Source organism: Malaya genurostris, chromosome 2, assembly GCF_030247185.1.
Source record: "Malaya genurostris strain Urasoe2022 chromosome 2, Malgen_1.1, whole genome shotgun sequence".
Taxonomy (NCBI): domain Eukaryota; kingdom Metazoa; phylum Arthropoda; class Insecta; order Diptera; family Culicidae; genus Malaya; species Malaya genurostris.
The window spans coordinates 203,103,366-203,126,645 of NC_080571.1; the positions used below are offsets into that span (position 1 = coordinate 203,103,366).

At 39.4% G+C, this 23,280-nt stretch overlaps 1 protein-coding gene across 2 annotated transcripts in view; it reads right to left on the reverse strand.

Moving 5' to 3' along the window:
* Positions 1–273: 273 nt before the first annotated feature.
* LOC131427156 (phospholipid-transporting ATPase VD) overlaps positions 274–23,280 on the reverse strand; it is a 206,240-nt gene continuing 183,233 nt past the window's right edge. The window contains exons 3-12 of one of the 2 annotated variants that reach the window (XM_058590116.1): positions 16,606–16,786; positions 16,358–16,537; positions 16,157–16,281; positions 14,039–16,097; positions 13,813–13,983; positions 13,562–13,747; positions 13,303–13,503; positions 13,058–13,245; positions 12,907–12,992; positions 274–1,376 (exon numbers count right to left, since the gene is read on the reverse strand). In XM_058590116.1, coding sequence (XP_058446099.1) covers positions 1,342–1,376; positions 12,907–12,992; positions 13,058–13,245; positions 13,303–13,503; positions 13,562–13,747; positions 13,813–13,983; positions 14,039–16,097; positions 16,157–16,281; positions 16,358–16,537; positions 16,606–16,786 — 3,412 coding nt within the window. In that variant the 3' untranslated portion in view covers positions 274–1,341. Of the gene's footprint in view, positions 1,377–12,641; positions 12,993–13,057; positions 13,246–13,302; positions 13,504–13,561; positions 13,748–13,812; positions 13,984–14,038; positions 16,098–16,156; positions 16,282–16,357; positions 16,538–16,605; positions 16,787–23,280 lie in introns of those variants that run through there. The other variant, XM_058590115.1, reaches the window with a different exon arrangement.

The window sequence follows — 23,280 nt, forward strand, 5'->3', positions numbered from 1 at the left end:
GAAAGCTAGATTTGCAAATGAAATTGCTACTGCGTACCTTAAACCAAGCTTCTCATTACTAACATAAGGATGAGTTTGTATTAGTGTTTGCAAAGTACAATTCCATTAAATAAAGCCGTGAAGTTTTTGCCAGATGTGACAAACTGTCACTACAATAGTGAGGTGCTCAAGTGATACGGCAATAATAAAATGGATTTCATCGGTACTATATTAGACTATGTCCAACCGAAGCTTGCGCAAATAAACTTGTAGGATTGTCGTCAGAAAATAAAAAAGTTACAGTTTTTTTCATAAAAATCAGTTTGTTTCGACTTGATCAATAAAATATAACACTTATGTAACAGTTTGAATTTCGATTCCTATTTCGTTTCACAATATATACAGATTGATTCACTATTCAGTTATATGATTGGTTTAGTAGAATTGTCAATATTATAAATCTGTTGATGTCAACTTAATATTACTGTAGCGTGCTTACAGGATAAAATTAAATAATTTACTATCGGATTTCCTACCATAGTGTTTCCCATACTGAAGGAATACTAGTATTTTGCACATTGTATATCGGTTTGCTAACAGTAAATTGTCTTTAGCGCATCTAGGCAACGGTAGTAAATTAACCTCCTCAGAGGACCGACCCCAACAATGGACTATACCATTTTCTTTCCCCTTGTATAATATTGATATCGTTATTGTTTTCACTCAGGGTTAGTCTTCGATTAGTGCGCAGTTTGTCAGTTAATCAAGTATTCAATATCAGATAACCTACAGACATTGCTTATTGTCTCTATCCTTATAATCGGTACACTTTCTTGATTGTTGCTCCTACTCTGCTGCGCTTCAATTTGACAACAATTTTATTTTCGTAGTGTTCAGGTTTCTCACAGCCTTTCCAGTTATGCTTTCTTCATTCGAGTATGTAATACACGAAAACAATGTAGATTACTGCACTAACGCATTGCTACTATTTTTCCATCGATAAGCGTATTGTTTTGTGTTTAAATAAAATGCACTATCGTGATTTCTAGTACGCAGGTGCTAAGCTAAGATTCCAGCAAGACAATTTAATTTGGCTCAGCGAGATGTTGAAGCATTATTCTATAATGATTGCAATTTTCTATGGTTTCAATAAAATAGGAATTGAGAATTGAATGTTAAGGCCGCTATCAGTTGCACTGGAATTATCTGATGGGCTAGTTTAATTTTTATTGAGACATACTACGATGGTGATTAGGATTAACATTAATATTTCGTCATTTTGTAAATTGATCCCTCAAAATATTGAAGATATCATATACCGGTGCATACTGATGAAGCTTTCTCTTTCGGAGAGAATTCTGATTACAGTCTTATGCGCAGTCCAGTGATTGGCGGTTCTAGAATAAAAAGATAATATTAGTAGAAGCAAATTATAGAACGACAGTATCTAACTGCAACAATAGTAATCGCCTAGTGAAGTAAAGTTCTAGCAAAAACTCATGCTGCCCATGATTGCACGTTTGCCCCTTGTTCTATTGGATTTCTTATTTATTCTGAATCAGACCGTCACAAAAAACCAAAAACTTTTGAAAAGTCGTGGTGCTTAACAATTAATTAAAATAATAATCCAAATAAAGTATCCTTTAAGAAACGTGGTGATTAAAAAAAAATAAAAGCCAAATCAATAAAATAAGTATTTTTTTAAATTTCAAAATGTTTTAAAAAGGTCTAGACGAATTATACGTGAATAGAATAGTTATAGCGTTTGTCTACCAAAGCCATCTCTTCCGCAATAGGCATATTGTTGCAAAAATGAATTATCGGTAGCGACACTTGCAAATGAAAAATGGAACAAAGAAAGGGATTCTTCTGAAAATTCTCATATCGGCAGTTGTAATTTGCAACGATTTTTTCGTCAACAATATTCAATAGTACAAATAGATATCAGCAATAAAAGTAAACCCGGAGTGGAAGAAAATCGATCTCAAAGTGATTACCGCTACTTTTTCTAGTGTAAACTTAGATTAAGCATGGAAAATCTTTAGAAATGTGTGAAATTGGGCTAGGTTACTTTTTTTCGTACCAACATTTTTTCAAACAGAAACCAGTGTAATGTTCCACTTCTTCACTAACTTTTTCTTCCACTATGATATTTCAAATAAATTCGTCCGTTTTTATCAGAAATCGTTGGAAAGATGAAGTAATTAAAAATTTTCCTACCGATTTTACAACTCTTGAGTATCACTTCTAAACTAGCAGGGCCTCTAGATTTCATTTTAGCCTATGTCATTGTGCCAATAGTTTCACTTAATCCCGCATGGTCCCTCTTAACCTTTTTAAATCCCTGTTAAACTTCTCTAAATTTGCTAATCCTGCGTAATCTCTCCTAAACGTTTTTAATCACGCGCAATCTTTCCTAGACTTGCTTACACTTGCAAATCTTATACAATCTCTCCTAAACTTTTCTAACCTCGCCAAATCTGAATTTGTGAATTCAGACAAAGTGTAAAGTGATTTACCTTTTGGTATACTTCTCAGTTTAATATTAATTTGTTCAAAATTGGATATTGATAGTTGCTATATTGGCAAAATAATATTCTGATTGACGGGATAAGTTCGCCATATTGTTGTGTGGAAGATGGGTCATAACAGACGATGACTAAAACTAACCACAAAGTCAAAACTTATAACGTAAACAAACACCTGTAATCAGTTTGTAAAGGGTAGTATGGATTTATAAACGAATTTCTTTGCGTAAGAGGTGGTAGAAGAATAGCATACTTTCTGGAATTCAGTCGTTTTTACTTGATGCCAAAACTAACCCAATTTTCACCCTAACTGTTGTCAAACCGTTTGTTTGAAGCCAGTTTCGAACCTAATTTCAGCGTCATTGAACTTGAACTCTTCGCAATCTTGTGATGATACTTGAATATAGTAAAGGTTACGTATGCTTAGCGCGTATTTTTACGAATTTTAATGCTCAAAAGCATATTTTTACGTTTTAAGACATTATTTTCGATCTAACATGATTACTAATTTTCATCGGAGCACTACTGCGAATTTTCATGAAATTGTACACAAATTTTCAAAAATGTTCATTTGTTACCATTAACTTGATTAATTGATTAGAAATAACATTTTTCTAACATTTTCATACGAGGAATTAAAAGTTTCAGTGATGAAAAAGAACCCCCCGGCGAAGTAACCATTGCACTATGGTCCGAAACGGGAAATTAGCTTGACAAAAATATTTTCACTATTAAATATTATTTTTTTGTAGTTGGTGTCTTCACAAAAGTTGTTTGTAATCCAATGGCGCTCCTTTTGATGAAAAAAATTACTGGGGTGGTCCTTATTTAGATTGAAATCTAAAATCTAACTTTCTTAATTGAACTCAAAAATGATTTTGTTGTACAGTAAAGTTGTAGTAAATTTTATTGCGAGCAACTCTGCTGAAAAAAGCACCTCTCTAGCTCTTCATTTGATCGAGTTACATCAATTTTCCCGAGTAAGTAGGGTGGTTCCTGAAAAATCACTTTTTTTGTTCCAACTTTTTTGTGAAACTTTCCACCGAAAAGTTGTCATTAGAAGAGTTGTTGATCTAATTATTGCGCACAATTTTGCTCAACTAAGCTTTTTCATATGACCAGCTACCAGTAAAAAGTTATAATTGTTTTTTCATCAAAAATAAGTCAAGTTTCAAATATCAATATTCATTAGATGCCAGATTGATAAAAATGTATCCTATGCGGTTTCTGAGAGGTCATAATATAAGTAAAAATTTAAGAGACAATTGGAAGGGTGTTATTTTTTTTAACTTATTTAAATTAGTTTTAAAAATAATTTCAAAAAACTCAAAAACATTGCATAACTCTCAAACGCTTTAACGTATCAACTATACTTCCTTCAGCAAAATAATAGTATCAAATTAGTTTTACAAATGTTACATACATTGTCCTTTCGAGAAATGAGACACAAAAACTACAGCTGAAAATAGATTGCAGAACAATTTTAATTCATTTATTACCAATATAACTACTTCATTTCAGTTTGAGCAGCTGAGGATTAGAGATACTGTTTAATATGGTTATTCCGAACTAGTTGGCCATGATAAATCTATGAACAGAAATTTTCATTATCTCGACCACCATTCAAACAAACTGGTGCAAGTTAATAAATGCAAATATTAACCTCCCTCTGACTCCAGGCATTGAAGTAGTCGCATGTCAAGCTAGAATCAAAGGTAAAGATCTTTGCATTGCTTCTATATATATTCCTCCTAGAACCTCGGTCGGGCACCGACGGCTTTGTGATATCATAGAACTCTTTCCTGCACCTACGTTAGTTTTAGGAGACTTTAACTCACATGGTGTGGGATGGGGTTGTCTTCTTGATGACAATAGATCAACTATGATCCATGATATCTGCGACAACTTCAATATGACAATTTTGAATACGGGAGAAATGACACGGATTCCTGCACCACCAGCAAGGCCAAGTGCGCTGGATTTATCCCTTTGCTCGACTTCGCTACGATTAGATTGCAAGTGGAATGTGATCAATGATCCTCACGGTAGCGATCACCTGCCTATCGTAATTTCAATCAACAGCGGTTTAAGACCATCGGAGACAATCAATGTTTCGTATGACCTCACACGAAACATTGATTGGAAAAGCTACGCGTCCTCGATATCCGAGAAGATCGAATTTACTCAAGAGCTTCCTCCGAACGATGAATACACGTTTTTGGCTGGCCTAATACTCGAAACCGCGATTCAAGCTCAGACGAAACGTGTACCTGGCACAAAAACTAACATTCGTACTCCAAACCCATGGTGGGACAAAGAGTGCTCAGAACTTAACGCAGAAAAGTTTTCAGCGTATAAAAATTTTAGGAAATATGGAACACCGGATAATTATCGCGAATACGCGGCGCTAGAAATTAAAATGAAAAGTTTGATTAAAGCTAAAAAACGTGGTTACTGGCGTCGATTCGTGGATGGACTAACAAAAGAAACATCAATGAGCACTCTTTGGAACACCGCCCGACGAATGCGCAATCGAAATAATACGAATGAATGTAAGGAATATTCAAATCGCTGGATATTCGACTTCGCGAAAAAGGTATGCCCCGACTCTGTTCCGGAAGAGAAGATCACCCGCGTCGCGACATCGAACATAAACGAAACACCGTTTACGATGATGGAGTTCTCACTTGCGCTCTTGTCGTGTAACAATAAAGCCCCAGGGCTAGACAGAATTAAATTCAACTTGTTGAAAAATTTGCCTGTCTCTGCCAAAAGGCGCTTATTGAATTTATTCAACAAGTTGCTAGAGGGTAATATTGTGCCACATGACTGGAGACAAGTGAGAGTTATCGCTATCCAAAAACCAGGGAAACCAGTCTCTAACCACAATTCGTATCGGCCGATTGCTATGCTTTCCTGTATCCGGAAATTGTTCGAAAAAATGATTCTCTTTCGTTTAGATACTTGGGTCGAGACTAATGGCTTACTTTCAGATACACAATTCGGTTTCCGCAGGGGCAAAGGAACGAACGATTGTCTTGCGTTACTCTCAACCGAAATTCAAATGGCATTTGCTCGTAAAGAACAAATGGCATCTGTTTTCCTTGACATCAAGGGGGCTTTCGATTCAGTTTCTATAAAAATTCTATCTGAGAAGTTGCATCAGCATGGTCTTTCACCAGTTTTGAATAACTTTTTATATAATCTATTGTTCGAGAAACACATGCATTTTGAACAGGGTGATTTGTCGACAATACGATTCAGTTACATGGGTCTTCCTCAGGGCTCATGTTTAAGCCCCCTTTTATACAATTTTTACGTAAACGACATCGACAAATGTATAAACACATCTTGCACGCTAAGACAACTTGCCGACGACAGCGTTGTGTCCATTATAGGACCCAAAGCTGGCAATCTGCAAGGACCGTTACAAGATACTCTTGCCAACTTATCCGCATGGGCTATTCAAATGGGTATTGAATTCTCTACGGAGAAAACTGAGCTGGTTGTATTTTCAAGGAAGCAAGAGCCAGCCCAATTACAGCTTCAACTCAGAGGTGAAACCATAGCTCAGGTCTTCACATTTAAATATCTCGGGGTCTGGTTCGACTCCAAAGGCACCTGGGGATGTCACATTAGGTATCTGAAACAAAAATGCCAACAGAGAATCAATTTTCTTCGTACAATAACCGGAACTTGGTGGGGTGCCCACCCAGGAGACCTGATCAGGCTGTACCAAACAACGATATTGTCCGTAATGGAATATGGATGCTTCTGTTTCCGATCCGCCGCGAACACCCATTTCATTAAACTGGAAAGAATTCAGTATCGTTGTTTGCGTATTGCCTTAGGTTGCATGCAGTCGACTCATACGATGAGTCTCGAAGTGCTTGCGGGCGTCTTACCGTTGAAAAATCGATTCTGGGATCTCTCATATCGTTTGCTAATCCGATGCGACATCTTGAATCCGATGGTGATTGAAAACTTCGAAAGGCTTGTCGAGCTTAATTCTCAGACCCGTTTTATGTCCTTGTATTTTGATTACATGGCTCAGAATATTAATCCTTCTTCGTTTGTTTCCAACCGTGCTCATTTCTTGGATACTTCTGATTCTACTGTGTTTTTCGACACATCCATGAAAGAAGAGATTCGTGGAATTCCGGATCACATACGCCCTCAAGTAGCCCCTAATATTTTTTATAACAAACTTAGAACAGTCAACTGTGAAAAATTGTTTTACACTGACGGATCAAACATCAACGAGTCCACAGGCTTCGGTATCTTCAATCAGAACATCACCGCTTCGTACAAACTCAGTGATCCGGCTTCAGTTTACGTCGCAGAATTAGCTGCCATTCAGTACACCCTCGAGATCATTGAAACCTTGCCCAAAGACCATTACTTCATCGTCACGGACAGTCTAAGCTCAATAGAAGCTCTCCGGGCAATGAAGCCAGGAAAGTATCCCCCATATTTTCTGGGGAAAATACGGGAACACTTGAGAACTTTAGCTGGACGGTCTTATTCAATATCGTTAGTCTGGGTCCCTTCGCATTGTTCCATTCCGGGCAATGAAAAGGCAGACTCATTGGCTAAACTGGGCGCATTGGAAGGTGATATTTATGAAAGACCAATCTGCTTCAATGAATTTTTCAGTATTTCTCGTCAGAAAACTCTCGAAAGTTGGCAAACTTCATGGAGCAATGGCGAACTGGGACGATGGCTGCATTCCATTATCCCTAGGGTATCGACGAAACCTTGGTTCAGGGGGATGAACGTGAGTCGCGATTTCATTCGCGTGATGTCTCGGCTCATGTCAAATCACTACACATTCAACGCGCATCTCCGGCGTATTGGGCTCGCAGAGAGCGGTCTCTGCGCTTGTGGTAACGGTTATCAGGACATCGAGCATATCGTGTGGACGTGCGTGGAGTATACTGACGCCAGGTTTTTATTGAAGGACTCCCTCAGGGCCCGAGGTAGACCACCTGATGTACCTGTTCGAGATGTGTTGGCAAATCGGGATATTTCATATATGATGCTCATATACAAGTACCTTAAACACATAAATATACAAGTGTGATCCGTTGCATCTGGCATAGAAAGTTCTCCTTTCCTTGGCGAGGTTAAGAATAATCTTCACCTACAGGTTCGGCACTAACATCCGCTCGATTCTCCCGATCCCCTGCCTGTCTACCATCTCTATCGAAACTAACAAGATCTTCTTGCTGTCACTAACTTTTTCGCATATCCCTTCCCCCGTCTCTTCACCATCTCGATGTAAACTAATTAGATCTTTGTCGTTTTTAGTCATTCGTTCCCATACCCTTTTTTCCACTCCGTTTTCCACAACATTTACTTCCCCATGTTTTTGTTTTTTTTTTTTCATTCTCTTCGGCAACATCATTATAAACGCACACGGAAAGCCGCCCCAGTCAACATGCGGGCCACCCGCCGGGTTCTCGTAACCCGGGGGTGTTTACCGCGGACCCACAAAAGAATACGGCAACCTTTGAAATGTTTCCATGTCACGAGAATTTTTCCCATGTTTCCATCATCACCGCCACGAAGAACCACTCCCATCGATGAGGGACACACGCCGGATCTTCAAGAGTGTTTCCTGAGGACCCACAGGGAAAAGCCCTTGGCATCATAAACTTTAACAGATTGTGCCTTAATAAAATATATCTGAAAAAAAAAAAAATAAATGCAAATAAGTTATGCAATGTTTTTTGAAGGTATTTTTGAAACTAATTTAAATAAGTTAAAAAAATAACACCCTTCCAATTTTCTCTTAAATTTTTACTTATATTATAACCTTCCAGGAACCGCATAGTATACATTTTTATCGATCTGGCATCTAATGAATATTGATATTTGAAACTTGACTTATTTTTGATGAAAAAACAATCATAACTTTTTACTAGTAGCTCATATGAAAAAGCTTAGTTGAGCAAAATTGTACGCAATAATTAGATCAACAACTCTTCTAATGACTACTTTTCGGTGGAACATTTCACATAAAAGTTGGAACAAAAAAGTGATTTTTCGGGAGCCACCCTACTTACTCGGGAAAATTGATGTAACTCGATCAAATGAAGAGCTAGAGAGGTGCTTTTTCAGCAATATTGCTCGCAATAAAATTTCCTACAACTTTATTGTACAACAAAATCATTTTTGAGTTCAATTAAGAAAGTTAGATTTTAGATTTCAATCTACATAAGGACCACGCTAATTTCCCGCTTCGGACCATAGTGCATTGAAAGGACAAAGCCGGGTTTAAATACGAATATAAAAATAATAATAATAATAATAATAATAATAATAATAATAATAATGATAATAATAATAATAATAATAATAATAATAATAATAATAATAATAATAATAATAATAATAATAATAATAATAATAATATTAATAATAATAATAATAATAATAATAATAATAATAATAATAATAATAATAAAAATAATAACAATACACCAAAACCTCAATTTATGCGCCTTATATATGTATATATGTAGACACGTATTCGTGCATATATTTGTATATCTTTATACATATATAGATTGATGAAGTGAATGTACTTATGTATATGTATAAAAATATTTATGTATATGCACATATACATGCACATATGTATACATATATACATATATAAGGCGTGTAAATTGAGGTTTTTGTGTATTAAAAATTAAGAGATTTCAATTTTATCAAAGCTAGTTAAAAAACCTTGATGTTGTGTTCAGAAATAATAAAATCGTTTTCTTGTATAATACGTTTTCTAAACAAATAAATGTTTTTTTTTTACTAAAAGCCAAATGATGATGTCGTTTCTTTCAATAGATAAGAACTAACATAGTGCAAATTTGTGTCTCACTCACCATGCATACATTGATGGTACTCTACATCTAAACTAACTAGATTATTATGAAACTTGCGGACATGCTGTTCACTTTCAATTCAAATAAATACTCATATCACTACATCACTTTTTTAACAGAACCATACCAGTTTTTAACAAATAAACACATTTGACTGAAGCTTTGACATATCACTGATGATACAATAAACTGAAACCAAAAATGAAATATATTTTTTCTATGCAATTTTTACAAACAATTAATTTTTGTGTTAGTTTTAGCCTTCAAAAAGTCAAGAAAAATATCATAATACAATAAAACATCGTAGAATCAAAGTCCGTGGAAAAATTTACGGTCCAGCAATGGCTCGCTGCACGGCTTCAAATTGTTTTTCTATGTTTATAAGAGCAAGCGGATAAACCAGAAGGTTATTTTGCTGTTTTCATGTTTGTTATTCAAAAAAGTTGGCGAGTAGTTGAATGTTTATACAAACTATTTAGTTGGAAAAATGAAATTCTAAAGGGTTTACAGAGTCCAATTGCACCACAAGAAATTATTCGGCAAAATTCACTCATTAACAGATCATCCTGAACTTTCAGGGAATCTAATCAAAGATATTATTTAGCTTTTTGCCTTTCTCTATAGAAAGGTATTAGAATTGCTGGAAAACCAGACTTTCGAACGGAGCCTCGGAGACCCATAGTGTTATATACCCAGCTCGACGAGATCGGAAAATGTCTGTATGTGTGTGCGTGCACTTTTCAAAGATATTTATACGCGCTCAATTTTCTCAATTTGCTCAAGTTCAACGATCAAATGGCTGTGGCTTTTGACTCCGGAGATATGATTGTATAAGTGGCTCAATTTTCTCAGAGATGGCTGAACCGATTTTTGCAAACTTAGGCTCGTTTGAAAGCTACTATCGCACCATTGATCGAGTTCGAAGACCAAATGGCTGTGACTTTTGGTTCCGGAGATATAATGATATAAGTGACGTATACGACATAACACGTTGTTTTTTACCGCTCTAATGTATATAAGGGTGCCAATATTTTGGGATCACCTCTAATTTCGTAAAGCGCTATGGTTCAAAAGTTTAAGCACCTCGAAAAAAGTCCTCATGCAAAATTTGAGCTAAATCGGACATGGAATTTTCGATCTTGAAAAAGCACCATAGGGGGGAGTACATGAAACCTCCGAAATCGAAATTATTTTTTGGTGCCAAAAATTACATGAAACGTCGAGATTTAGTGTTGTCCAAAAAATGTTTGTTTGAACAAATCAACTTTCTGCGACTTAGAAGAGTTTTAATATTTTTTCTAAGTCAAAGAAAGTCGATTTTTAAAATTTTTTTATGACATGACACTAAATCTCGACGTTTCATGAAATTCTAAGACTTTTGGCTGCAAATTTTTTTTTCGATTTCGGAAATTTCATGCAAACCCCCCCTCCCACCTATGGTGATTTTTCAAGATCTTTAAAAATTCCACTAAGTGGACTAAGAAGGGGTTTTTTTAGATTAGCATCACTGTTCTCATACAAATAGGCTACGCAAATGTCAAGCGCTTTGTTCGAAAACTGATGCCTACTATGTGATATAAACACTGAAGAGTGCTTTTGTGAACCACTCGATTCAATCTGAATCAATTGATGTCAAAAATGATCCCAAATTAGTGTCACAAATTATTTAATAAAAAGATAAATAATGTTTTATGAGACTGTTTTGAAGAGGCATTATCACACCACAAGGTAGATTAAGAAGGGTTTTCTTGTTCGTGTTGAAGTTCTTGTACACCTCTTAAACACTTATCGAGTAACGGCACGACGCAAAATCAAACCAAAAACGCGCAGGAGCATTGTACGATCCGTTGATCGCCCCGGCTGTTACAAATGGAGTGCTCCGCTTTCCACATGACAAAGTTCCTTGCCAAATCATGTATTTTTGGCAAGTTTTGACATTTTCGGCTTTCTAGCGACTTCTGGGACATCAAACTTATGATGAACAGTGAAAAACAGGAATCCCAGATGGTTTTACATAACATCTGAGTGTATTACTTTCGTGCATGTAATTTTCCCACCGTATTCTGCCGTTCATTGCGAATCGGTGCCTTTTGAACTTTGCACGAAAGTTTTACTCAGCTCTAGTTTTTTCGCCCCATCTTATACAGGACTTTTTGGATTCCTCTTGAAAGCCTGGTCCTTTTTCATTATATGAAGATTCATTTTAGCCTACCGATGGCACAGTGAGAGAGATCCGGATTTTTAAACTATGTGCGCATAAATATTTTAAGCCGCTGCTGTTCTTCCGACTCCATCTTTGCAACGATTGCAAAACTACTACTTACACAATGTAAACATTACATCTTACGAAGCACATAAAGTCGAATCAAAAAAGGTCGAAATATATAAGGCCGAAATCGGATCAGACTTATTACGCAAAAGGCCGAATGCTAACAAAAGGCCGAAAACACATGAATAACAGGTTCCCTTGCTAGAGACAATCTCTTTCGATTAGTTATTGGACTCGGACAGCGTTGTGCGCAGCCACATAAGCGAAACCACCGAGGCGACGGTTCCCGCATATAAACTTGTAATCCACTCTTTTGCCCTCGGCCTTATGTGATTCGGCTTTTGAGGTATTCCCAACTGGAAATGATCTGAGTTAAAGTCTGTATGAGTAATCAACGTCTTTAAAAAAAGCGAATTACATTGAATTATACAATTATATATTTTATACAATACAATAAGTTTAATTTTTTTGTTATATATGTAATATGTCAAAGTTTCATTAAAATATGTTTATTCGTTAAAAACTGATATGATTTTGTTGAAAAGAGACAGAAGTCTTCATTTACAATAACTTTTGGAAATCGATTTTTTCTAAAAGTTTCTTTGGCTTTAAACCATTTCATTGATCAAATAGAACCAAATTATCAATATTTGAACAACAAATTTAAATAGTCATTTACTAGTTCTGACCCAAACCCAATAATTTGGCATCAAAAAGAATAATCAATAATGCTTAGCCATACGTTGAAATATAAATTAATAGTGAACTAAACAAATGGAACGGAAATTGTTCTAAACTAGTGTGCTGTACATCGTGAGACTATAAAGCATGTGTCGAAAATCAAAACGTGCGATAAAGAGAAAAACAACCTTCTACAACAGTACTAATCCGATACCATATCAAAAAATAATTTCACACGAGAACACACAAGTGTTAATCTTCTAAAGTGATATTTAGCATGAAACAATGCTAGCAAACCTTCTTCTTCGGCGTCACAGCACGCCCGGTCACTAGTAACCGAATCGTTCCTGTGGATTATTCCGCTCCAAAATTCCCACTGCAGCATTCATTTTTTTGCGTGCCTTGAGAGTGCTACTCTTGGAGCCAAAATTTTTACCAGACGAGGATGATGTGGTAGTGGTCATGGTAGTGGTGAACGTAGTATTGTTTGTGGTTGTCGTTAAATATCGGAATATAGACGAAGCGGACGTGGATCGCGACCAGGATACCAAAAGATTCTCACCTCTTCGTTTCTCTTCCTTGTACTGTAACGTCACACGAATACCTTCACCTGGCCAGATGGTGTTCTCCAGAACACGATATATGAGACTGCAAACGAAAGCGTTAGTTGTTGATAGTTTACGATATGCATTAGGAAAGCAATGGGTCATTACCGGGGCAACAGAGCAAGCACTGCAGTCAGGACTGTTATGAGATAATACTGTATGGAACTCATAGCCATGTGAATCACCCAATAATTGGAAGGTAGTCCGAAGCAACTGACACACACGCTGTTGTATGCGAAGGCGAATACATAGAACGATCCTATGCTGATTGCAATTGATAATACGTGCAGAATTGTCTGAAAGTCACGATATAGAATAATGTGTGTTTACGTCTTTTTCAATTGAAAACTTACCCATGATTTAATTTCTATGGCACAGTGAAGAAGCATGGCGAACAGACAAGATGACGTGATCGTCGTACCGAACACCCAGATGTCTACGTCTGAATCCCAATAGGCTGCCTTTGCTACAAAGAAAATCACTAAACTCTGGTAAAGCGCATCGAACATAACAACCCAAAAGGTATGTGGTTTATAGCCTTTGCCCAGACGACCCTGTAATAGGAGCGTAAACGTAAAGAACATTCTTTTTGTGAAGTTAGGTGACACCCACATGTCGATACAGTCGAGGATAGGTGAGCAGTAAGTCGTCTATTATTTTCTTGTCATAGACACCAATGGCAAGTGGAGGCAATGCAGTAAAAATGAGGTTGTAGATCATCAGATACATTTCGTCTATCATCACGGCACCGGAAAATCCACAGTAAAGCTGATACCAAAAGAGCAAGAACACGAAGGCCTACAAAAAACGAAACATTGAGAATCAAATCACGGCTAATAATTAAATAGATTTCGACTGCTCACGGCATTTTTGTAGAAAAAGTACGTGATCATACGCGCAAGCCGATCGTAGTTCCAGTGACCATGAACTAACAATAACTTCTCCAAGGTTCTAAATTTAGCCATTGTAAAATCGGACGCCATTACTGCTTGCATGCCTTCTTGTCCGCAAATTCCTACGCCCACATCGGCCATCTAGAGAAAGTTAAACTATTAGATTGTTTATCGATTGTTGCTCTTGGAAACAGACCTGTATCATGGAAACATCATTAGCTCCATCGCCAATCGCCAGTGTGGTCATCCGAAGTTCCTCCTTCACCACCTTCACCAGAAAAGCCTTTTGCAGAGGGGTGGCCCTGCAACACAAAACCGACGAGCAATATCTGGTCAACTTAAGGAACGGCTTTGTCAGGTTCGATCGCAAATCCAGAATGAAGGTGAGCGTTTTACCATCGACCACCAACGCCCGTCCCTTATCCCGATCACTTCGAATCGAAAACTCCACGTCGTTCAGATGTTTTTCGATTTCATTCAAATAGAAGTTTATACATGCTTCAGCAGAGTCCCGTGATCGAGCAGTCAAACGAAGGATGTCCATTTGAGAGTTGAACAACCGGGCTGAGTATGCAACATTGATTGCCGTTTCTGTTTTGTCCCCGGTTAGCACCCATATCACAATTCCTGCTTGTAGTAGAGATGCAATCGTTTCCGGTACACCTTCCTGCAGGCGATCCTCGATGCCAGTTGAACCAAGAAGCGTAAGGTTTCGTTCCAAAACACCAAACGATTCTCGTATTTTCTTTTCACGATTTTCCATGCTTAATTCACACTCCTGGTGTTTACTATACCATTCGGAAAAATCCGTTGGATCAAGTTTTCGTTTTGCCATAACGAGTACGCGTAAACCTTGACGGGCATACAGATTTAACTGATGCTGCGTCTGTTCGCGAAACCGATATTCATCGGAGTCAGTCGCGCATGGTGCCAACGAAGACATGATGGAACTGTCAGCGCCTTTGGTGTACAGTACAACCTCTTGGGTGCCTGTTTTCCGTACCACCACTGACATACACTTGCGATTAGAATCAAATGGCAATATTTTAAGAACTTCGTACTCGACGACACCATCTCCGGGAACATTCACTAAAACGTGATTGGGACTCCGATTTATCAAACAAACATCGTAGCTGTATGCCGCGTTAACCAACGCAAGTTCATCGGGACTTTCGGCTTCGAAAATAGGACGGCGATCACTTGGTGTTGATCCCTGAGAGTGGGACTTTTGGAACTTAACGCTATTCATGCTAAACTTATTTTTACTACTACTACTGCTACTACTGCTACATTTGAATGGACCTTTGGGTAGCTTGGCGACCAGGGATTTGACACGCGCTGTTGGCGTATTCGCTTTTAGCTTCATGGGAGGGCTTTCCGACATGGGAGATGTTTCTGCTGAGCTACTTATTGGCGACAGCGATGGCACGTGGGTTTGCTTTAGCGGCAGTGACGTAGGGACATTCGGTGGTGGCGACGGTGTGATCGATCGTGATTCGGTGAGTCTTGCGTATCGATCGCTGGCGGGATCTAACCCATTTGCGATCGCATCGACGACCACCGGTCGCACTAAGGTCACACTCGTATCACTGTCATTCAGTTCGATCACTCCGCTTGCATTCATCTGGTCCCTGTGGGGTGTGGCACTTACGACCACCGTATTGCAAATCGCCAACACCAGGAAAAATTCCTGAATTTGCTGGGCACTGCCAGTAAAACGATTCGCATCGGTAATCTGGTTTAGGTTTTCTATTAAACTAATATTTGGCTGAAGATACGGCACGGGACCTCCGAGTTTGGTCAGTTCTTTCTCTTCTTCCGTCTCCGGATGGTTGTAGTCTACGCCCACGATCGTACACCTCCGGAATATCATCCGATTCTCTGTCAGTGTTCCAGTTTTATCCGAAAATATGTATCGAATCTGTCCCAGCTCTTCCGTAATATTCATCGCTCGACATTCCGTTCTTTTGTTCGTTTGCATATCAAACAGATCGATACTGTTGTGTATGTGGTAAACTTGCATAATTTTGCAGAGCTCGATGGTTACGTACAGCGACAAAGGTATCATGATCTGCAAAATGATCACAAACGTCCAGAAGGCCAACAGACCCTCGTAATCGGGATTTATTTCGAACGGCAGATAAGGAATACGATAGGTTTCGTTGTTATCACCCGAAATCGCAACGAATGACGACAGCCACATTTTACAACCGATAGCACCAATAACACAAAGAATTATAAGTATAATCACACACCTGAAAAGCATCGGTAATGATATCGTATTGAAATGCATGTAAGAATAATTCAAGCGCACCATATAACATCGATGTTCATCTGTTGCTCAATTTGAGAACGCTTGTACCGTGGACCACTATTATTGAGCATCGCTTTCGTTTCGTGACCGGCATAGACAACGATACCCTCGGCGTAGTCCGTATTCTACAATTAAATCAATCGGTCCCAATCAGGCAATCAATTCACTTTAGTTTAGCGACTAATTGAATGTTTTATATACCTTCAGACGACTTTCTCTTAGCAGTAAACTCTCGGTGGATACCGGCACTCGTTCCCCCGATGGATGTATCACAGCTCCATGAAACCGATAGATTTTAGTGGATGGTGCGTCCACCTCAATCCGACTCGTAAATTTACTAGGCATGAAGATATGTTGTTTTTCGGCAAAACCACGTATCACCTGACAAATTTGAGTATGTTTTACATAGGCAAAGTGTAAGGTGTTAACAAAGTTGCAACAGAACTCACCTGTCGCCGCTTCAGGTTGGTTTCCCCGTCCAGGTCACAGGTGTCGATATAGCACACACCATGCGGATCACTGGACTTGAGCAGCAAAATATCCGCCGGAACTGTTTCGTTATTTGACAGATGCACAAGGTCACCCACGCGAACATCTTGCCACAGTATTTTTTTGTAGCGCTCAGATTCCCTGCAAGAGAAGAAAAAAAGAAATCAATGTATCACTTTCTCGAACATGTAGTGAAAGTTCTTATTGTCATTAGTGCACAATCAATTATTCAGTTTACGTTCCACGGTAGTTCAGGTTTGGATTCCGTCAGTTGTAATCAAGTACTGACGTATGCATGGACACACTTTTATTTGCACCGGAGAAATGGAATTTTTCTGAAAACCATACTTTTTAATACATTCCAATAATAACTCGGTGGTATTCATCGTTCAAATGTTTCACTAGTGGAAACTTTTAAATTCTCATAGCTAGGGTTGGTGGTTCAATGCTGGTTGCTGGTCCTACAATCTAGTTGTCGTATGTTCGAGCCCCGACCTGGAAGGATTCATAGTGTCGGTAGGATCGTAGTACTAGCCATGCTATAATTATGTACGCTCTGAATCGGCTTCACTGTTGAAACATAAGGGCCAAATTTCACAAAAGGAATGTATTGCCAACACTTTGTTTTCCTATCTTCTGATTATTTTCAATTCACTTAATATTTGAACATACACTGAGAAGAACGGCATGATAATTCTGTTTAGTACGTTGGCATTGTAACTATGATATTGTAAAATTTACCATGTGCATGTGTCGGAATGATCATGGTAAAAATGATAAGAATTATTCCTGAGTTAAACACAATTCATTGTCTGCCAAGAATCATTGACTTAACCCTCTAAAACAGTAATATTTACCATGGTCCTTGTTTCAGTGTAGGAAATCAACTTAATATAAAAAAAGTTTTTATTGTGTCCGCACTCGAATACAGGAATATCAGGTCATTTTAAATCTCCGTGCTCGTCTCAAAAATCAGTCTGTGCAAAATCTGTGTCCCATAACAATTCTTATGGAGCGGGATCGTTTTCGCAGTCTCGTGATGTTCGAGCGCAATGTCAGCTGTTTGAAAGTCAGTAGAAGTTCTACCGGCATCCGTCAAAACAATTCTAGTAGTCAAACAAAGATCGTAGTACTGCTCGTGCAATAGTTCTGTACCCTATGAATCGGTTGCGAAGTCTGTTGAAGCATAAAAGGCCAAATTCCTTGGAAGGAATGTAATGCCAAGACATTGTTTTTTTCACCCCAGTCAGAATTTCATATTGTATCTGCTTCGGGTTTGGCTCTGCTCTCATGTATAGTCTTCCGTGTGTGAAGTGTTACAAACAAGTATTATTTAAATATTAGTTTTGCGTTTCGTCTTCGACTCATCAGTGCATAACAGTTTATGGTGAATATTGTCTTTCCCGATATGCTGAACAAAAGCATGTTTCAGCATATACTAGCCGATTTAGAATGTGGTCAACCTAATAAAATTGGATATTGATTTATTTATCTTTTTATTAGGTTCATCAGGCAGATGTCTAAACGAATCGACAGAGTGAGAAAAGGCATATAAGAGTTGTACAAATTATATGTCATAATAATTACAATGCGTCTTAAGTCTAGTAAAACGAATAAACACAAAAATTGTCGTTATAATGTGATTCGTTTCGTTCGTTCAACGAAGCGACGGAAAGGGTCATCAAACTCAAAAATCTCTTCAACAGAAGTAAAAGCTAGTCTTGTCCTGTCAATCTCTTTGTTTATCAATTTCGCAATATACAGTACCACGTTTATCAATTTCGCAAAATATCGTGACAAATCTTTTTTACTTTCAAAGGGCCACAAAATGTTGATGGACCGATGGGTGACGAGTGAATCGCTCTAGATGGAGATTATACTGAAGAATAAAAAAGTTTTCACGGCAATAAATCGACTTTTTCTCTGTTAGGCCCGGGGCTTCTTATTCCATTTAGTATATCGTATTTTGGGCTGCGCGGCCAGAAATACATGCAATTAACACAGATAAATCTGAAATGAAACTACTCCTGTATGGTTTAATTTGGTTCAACTTCCTAATGTTGGATATATTCTCAAATTTTATCATCAAAATCAAGAAATCATCAACATAGAGCAATAGAACATATCAATCATTACGTAATTTAAGCTAGTAATCTACCAATTCCATAAGCTACAACTAAATGCAATTTTCCTACCATCGACGGTAATCATCAACTGCACATTCGCTTGAAGAATGTTCGCAGATGACATTACTATTGTATATCGAGGACCAACAAAAGGAAATTAAACACAGATGCACTCTTATCTGAATCAAAAACGTCTTGAAGATTATTTCTCTCATAGAATGGAATCAAATACTTTTTACACATTAACTCAACAACTCGCTCAATAGTTTGAGTGTCCACAATTTCAAATTGAACGTAATGTTAAATAATGCTACGATAAAAAATTGGTCAACTTTATTTTGAAGATATTTTCATTATGCATTTGAAAAACATACACCTTCCTTATTATAAATATATGCTTGTAACATCATACGCATTGTTTGATTCAAGCATTTGCTTTACAGTAGTGAAAATGGCATCAAAGCAACCCGTCAAAATTTTACTCGAGCGTCATGAAAATTTGAGATACTTGCACGTTATTCCGTTTGGGTTTGGTCGGTTATGATATCTTGTTATACAGAAAAATGGCCATGGAGTGGCATACAACGTCCAGATTAAGCCCAAGGACATCAAGTGACTTCCCATAGAAAATTATTGGGCCTTATTTTAGCGGTTTTGGTTGGTAAACAAATGGACAATGCGCAATTCAGGCCCCAATGTGGTTCTTAGCCTCTTGTCCAGGAACTCCTGTGCCGGCTGGTGTACGAGTAACCCTAGGAAAGCCCGGGTAACCAACCCCGGTGGGACTTTGGTCGTATGCTGACAGAGAAGAGGGGGCTTGCCTTCTCTTTACAGAGAGCGAGCCTATCCGAGCGTCTGTTCTCCTTGTTGGGGCGGCTCGAAACAGCGTCTGTTCTCCATGTTAGGAGCGGCTGTTTACCGTCCTTGTGTCAGTGTGGGGGACTCTAAACAGCGCTGATACGATGGCCCTCCGGCGAGACAGGAGGTTGGTGCAGGCCTAACAAGCCGCCCGGAAAAAGGAAGTTACGAATAATCAAGGAAGAAATACGACTCGGAATAATCGGCAAAGGCCTACGCGACGAACTAAGGACTACGATTGGAAGCTTGGCACATGGAATTGCAAATTGCTTGGCTCTCCTCTTGTTGGACGAGACAGAAGGTGTGGAAAAGTGAACATCGAGCAGCTACCTTCTACCAGAGCTGTGACACAACCAGGGATTTGTAGTGTTGGGTAAGATGCGCCAGCGCGTGATTGTGTGGCAGCCAATCAGTGATAGGATGTGCGTATGGAAGATCAAGGGCCGTTTCTTCAATCACAGCACCATCAACGTGCACTGCCCACATGAGACGAGACCTGATGACGAGAAGGAAGCATTCTACGCGCAGCTGGAACGAACCAACGACATCTGTTCACGGCGGGATTTAAAACTCGTCATCGGCGACATGAATGCTCAGGTAGGCCGGGAGACAATGTACAGACCCGATGATCAACATACGGAAAATCAAATCGACCACGTTCTCATCGACGGGCAATTCTTCTCCGACGTCATCAATGTCCGCACTTACCGCAGTGCCAACATTGATTCTGACCACTACCTTGTCGCGGTTTGTATGCGATCAAAACTATCGACGGTGTACAACACTCGTCGCACAGGAACGCCGGGACTCAATCTCGAGCAGCTACGTAGCGTTCGTACTGCAGAGGAATACGCGCAACAACTGGAGCTAGTGCTACCAAGCAGCTTGGTGCGGCGAGTCTTGAAGACGGCTGGAGGAACATAAGGTCCACCGTGAGTAGCACTGGTGCAACCGTTCTAGGTACGAGGTTATCGAATCGAGTAAATTACTGGTTTGATGGCGAATGTCAGCAGTTGGTCGAAAAGAAGAATGCAGCAAGGGCGAGGATGCTGCAACACCGCACCAGAGCGAATGAGGAAAGATACAGACAGGCGCGGAACAGACAGAACACGACTTTCCGGATGCAAAAGCGCCACCAGAAAGACCAAGCTCGCGAAGCGATGGAACAGCTGTACCGCGCAAATGACACACGGAGAAGGTGAACCGCTCACGTAGAGGTTACACGCTACAGGCCGAAATTTGCAGAGATACCAGTGGTAACCTCCTCACGAACGAACGTGAGGTGATCGACAGGTGGGAGCAGTACTATGATGAGCATCTGAATGGCGAAGCACAAGATACAGAGAACGGTACAGGAATCAATCTGGGTGCACGCTCAGCCGACGACAGATTCCCAGCCCCTGATCTGTCGGAGATAAGTGAGGAAATCGGCAAGCTGAGGAACAACCAGGCGAGCTGCTCAAACATGGAGGAGAGGCACTGGCTAGAGCGCTGCACTGGATGATTTCTAAGATTTGGGAGGAGGACATTCTACCGCAGGAATGGATGGATGGAGTGGTATGTCCCGTCTACAAAACGGGCGATAAGCTAGATTGTTGCAATTACCGCGCAATCACTTTGCTGAACGCCGCCTACTCCCAAATCCTTTGCCGTCGTCTATCACCAAAAGCTAAGGAATTCGTAGGTCCGTACCAAGCGGGATTTACTGGAGCCCGCGCCACTACGGATTGCATATTCGCACATATAAGACAAGTACTCCAGAAGTGTCGTGAATACAACGTATCCACGCATCACCTATTCATTGACTTCAAAGCGGCATACGACACAATCGATCGAGAACAGCTATGGCAGATAATGCACGAATACGGTTTCCCGAATAAATTGACGCGATTGGTCAAAGCAACGATGGATAGAGTGATGTGCTACGTCCGAGTATTTGGGACGCTCTCGAGTCCCTTCGAATTTCGGATAGGGCATCGTCAAGGTGATGGACTCTCGTGTATCTTGTTCAGTATTGCCTTGGAAGGTGTGACTCGAAGAGCGAGGATCGACACGAGTGGCACGATTTTCCGAAAGTCCGTACAACTTTTGGATTCGCTGACGATATTGATATTGTGACACGTAACCTTGAGAAGATGACGGGAATCTACATCGGACTGAAAGCTGAAGCTAGGCGTATCGAGCTGGCCATAAATGCGTCAAAAACCAAATATATGAGAGGAAGAGGCTCTAGAGAAGAAACACTACGCCTCCCACCACGAATATTGATAGACGGTGATGATATCGAGGTGGTTGACGAGTTCGTGTATTTGGGCTCACTGGTGACCGCCGATAATGACACCAGCAGAGAAATTCATAGACGTATTTTGGCAGGGAATCGTGCGTATTATGGACTCAGAAAAACCCTTCGATCGAGAAAACTACGCCACCGCACGAAATTGACCATCTACAAAACGCTCATTAGACCGGTTGTTCTCTATGGCCACGAGACCTGGACTATGTTGGCAGAGGACCATCGCATCCTCAGTATTTTTGAAAGAAAGGTGCTGAGAACCATCTATGGCGGAGTGCAGATGGAAGACGGAACGTGGAGACGGCGTATGAATCAGAATTGCAACAGCTGCGGACCCGACGGACCGCTAAAATCGGACGTCTACGATGGGCTGGGCATGTCATAAGGATGTCGGACGACAGCCCAGTGAAAATGGTTCTTGAATCTAATCCGACTGGTACAAGAAGTGGAGGGTGATCTCAGAAGCATCAGTGCCATGAGTGGCTGGCGACGAGCAGCCATGGACCGAGTTATGTGGAGATGTATGCTTGATACAGCAAAGGACACCCCAGGACTATTGCTGTTAGGTAAGGAAAGATAGTTTAGCGGAACCTCAAGAAGAGTGCTGAAGTGAATATGTTTTCTTTATTTTGTACAAGTTGAACCTAAAAAAGAAATATTATAAGATTTTTTAAATACAAAGTTTATACACTTCTTGTTTGACTGATTTTGGATCGTAACAACTTTTTATGAGATATTGTATAACTATTACAATTTAAGTGCTGAGAAACAAAAACATAGCGAATTCATAGTTTTAGGTAAAACAATTTCTGATTATGGCTGCAATTTAATCGAACACTCCATTTTATGCGAACACTTATGCATACAGAAAAACATCCAAAGGTGATTACAAGATTAGATAGTAACACACGCACATTCGGCCAAGTGTTTTCGATCTGAAAAGCAATGAGCTAATCAAACGAAAAAAAACATTTATTTTGTTCGAATATGACATGACAAAACTTTTCATTGAGCCATTGCAGCTGGCTTGAAACATAAGGACCTACTACCGATACAGTCCTTGTGCTTTGACACGTAAAAAAGACGAACTTGCATGAATATTTGATGTTCCTCACAAATTGCTCTAATCATTTATTGATGACAGAATCATGTTGTTTAGAGAACCGTCCCAGTCGAGTTACCCCGTCCGGGCATAAACAATAATCGGCGTGTAATCAGCGTAGACGTGAAACGTGAAATTACGGCTAATGACCATCATACACCAGGGTCGTCAATAACGAAGGAGCGATAGACAGGCGAAACAGGAGTCACCGAATGTGAAATCGTGAGTTATTCCATTCTCAACCTTGAACGAAACA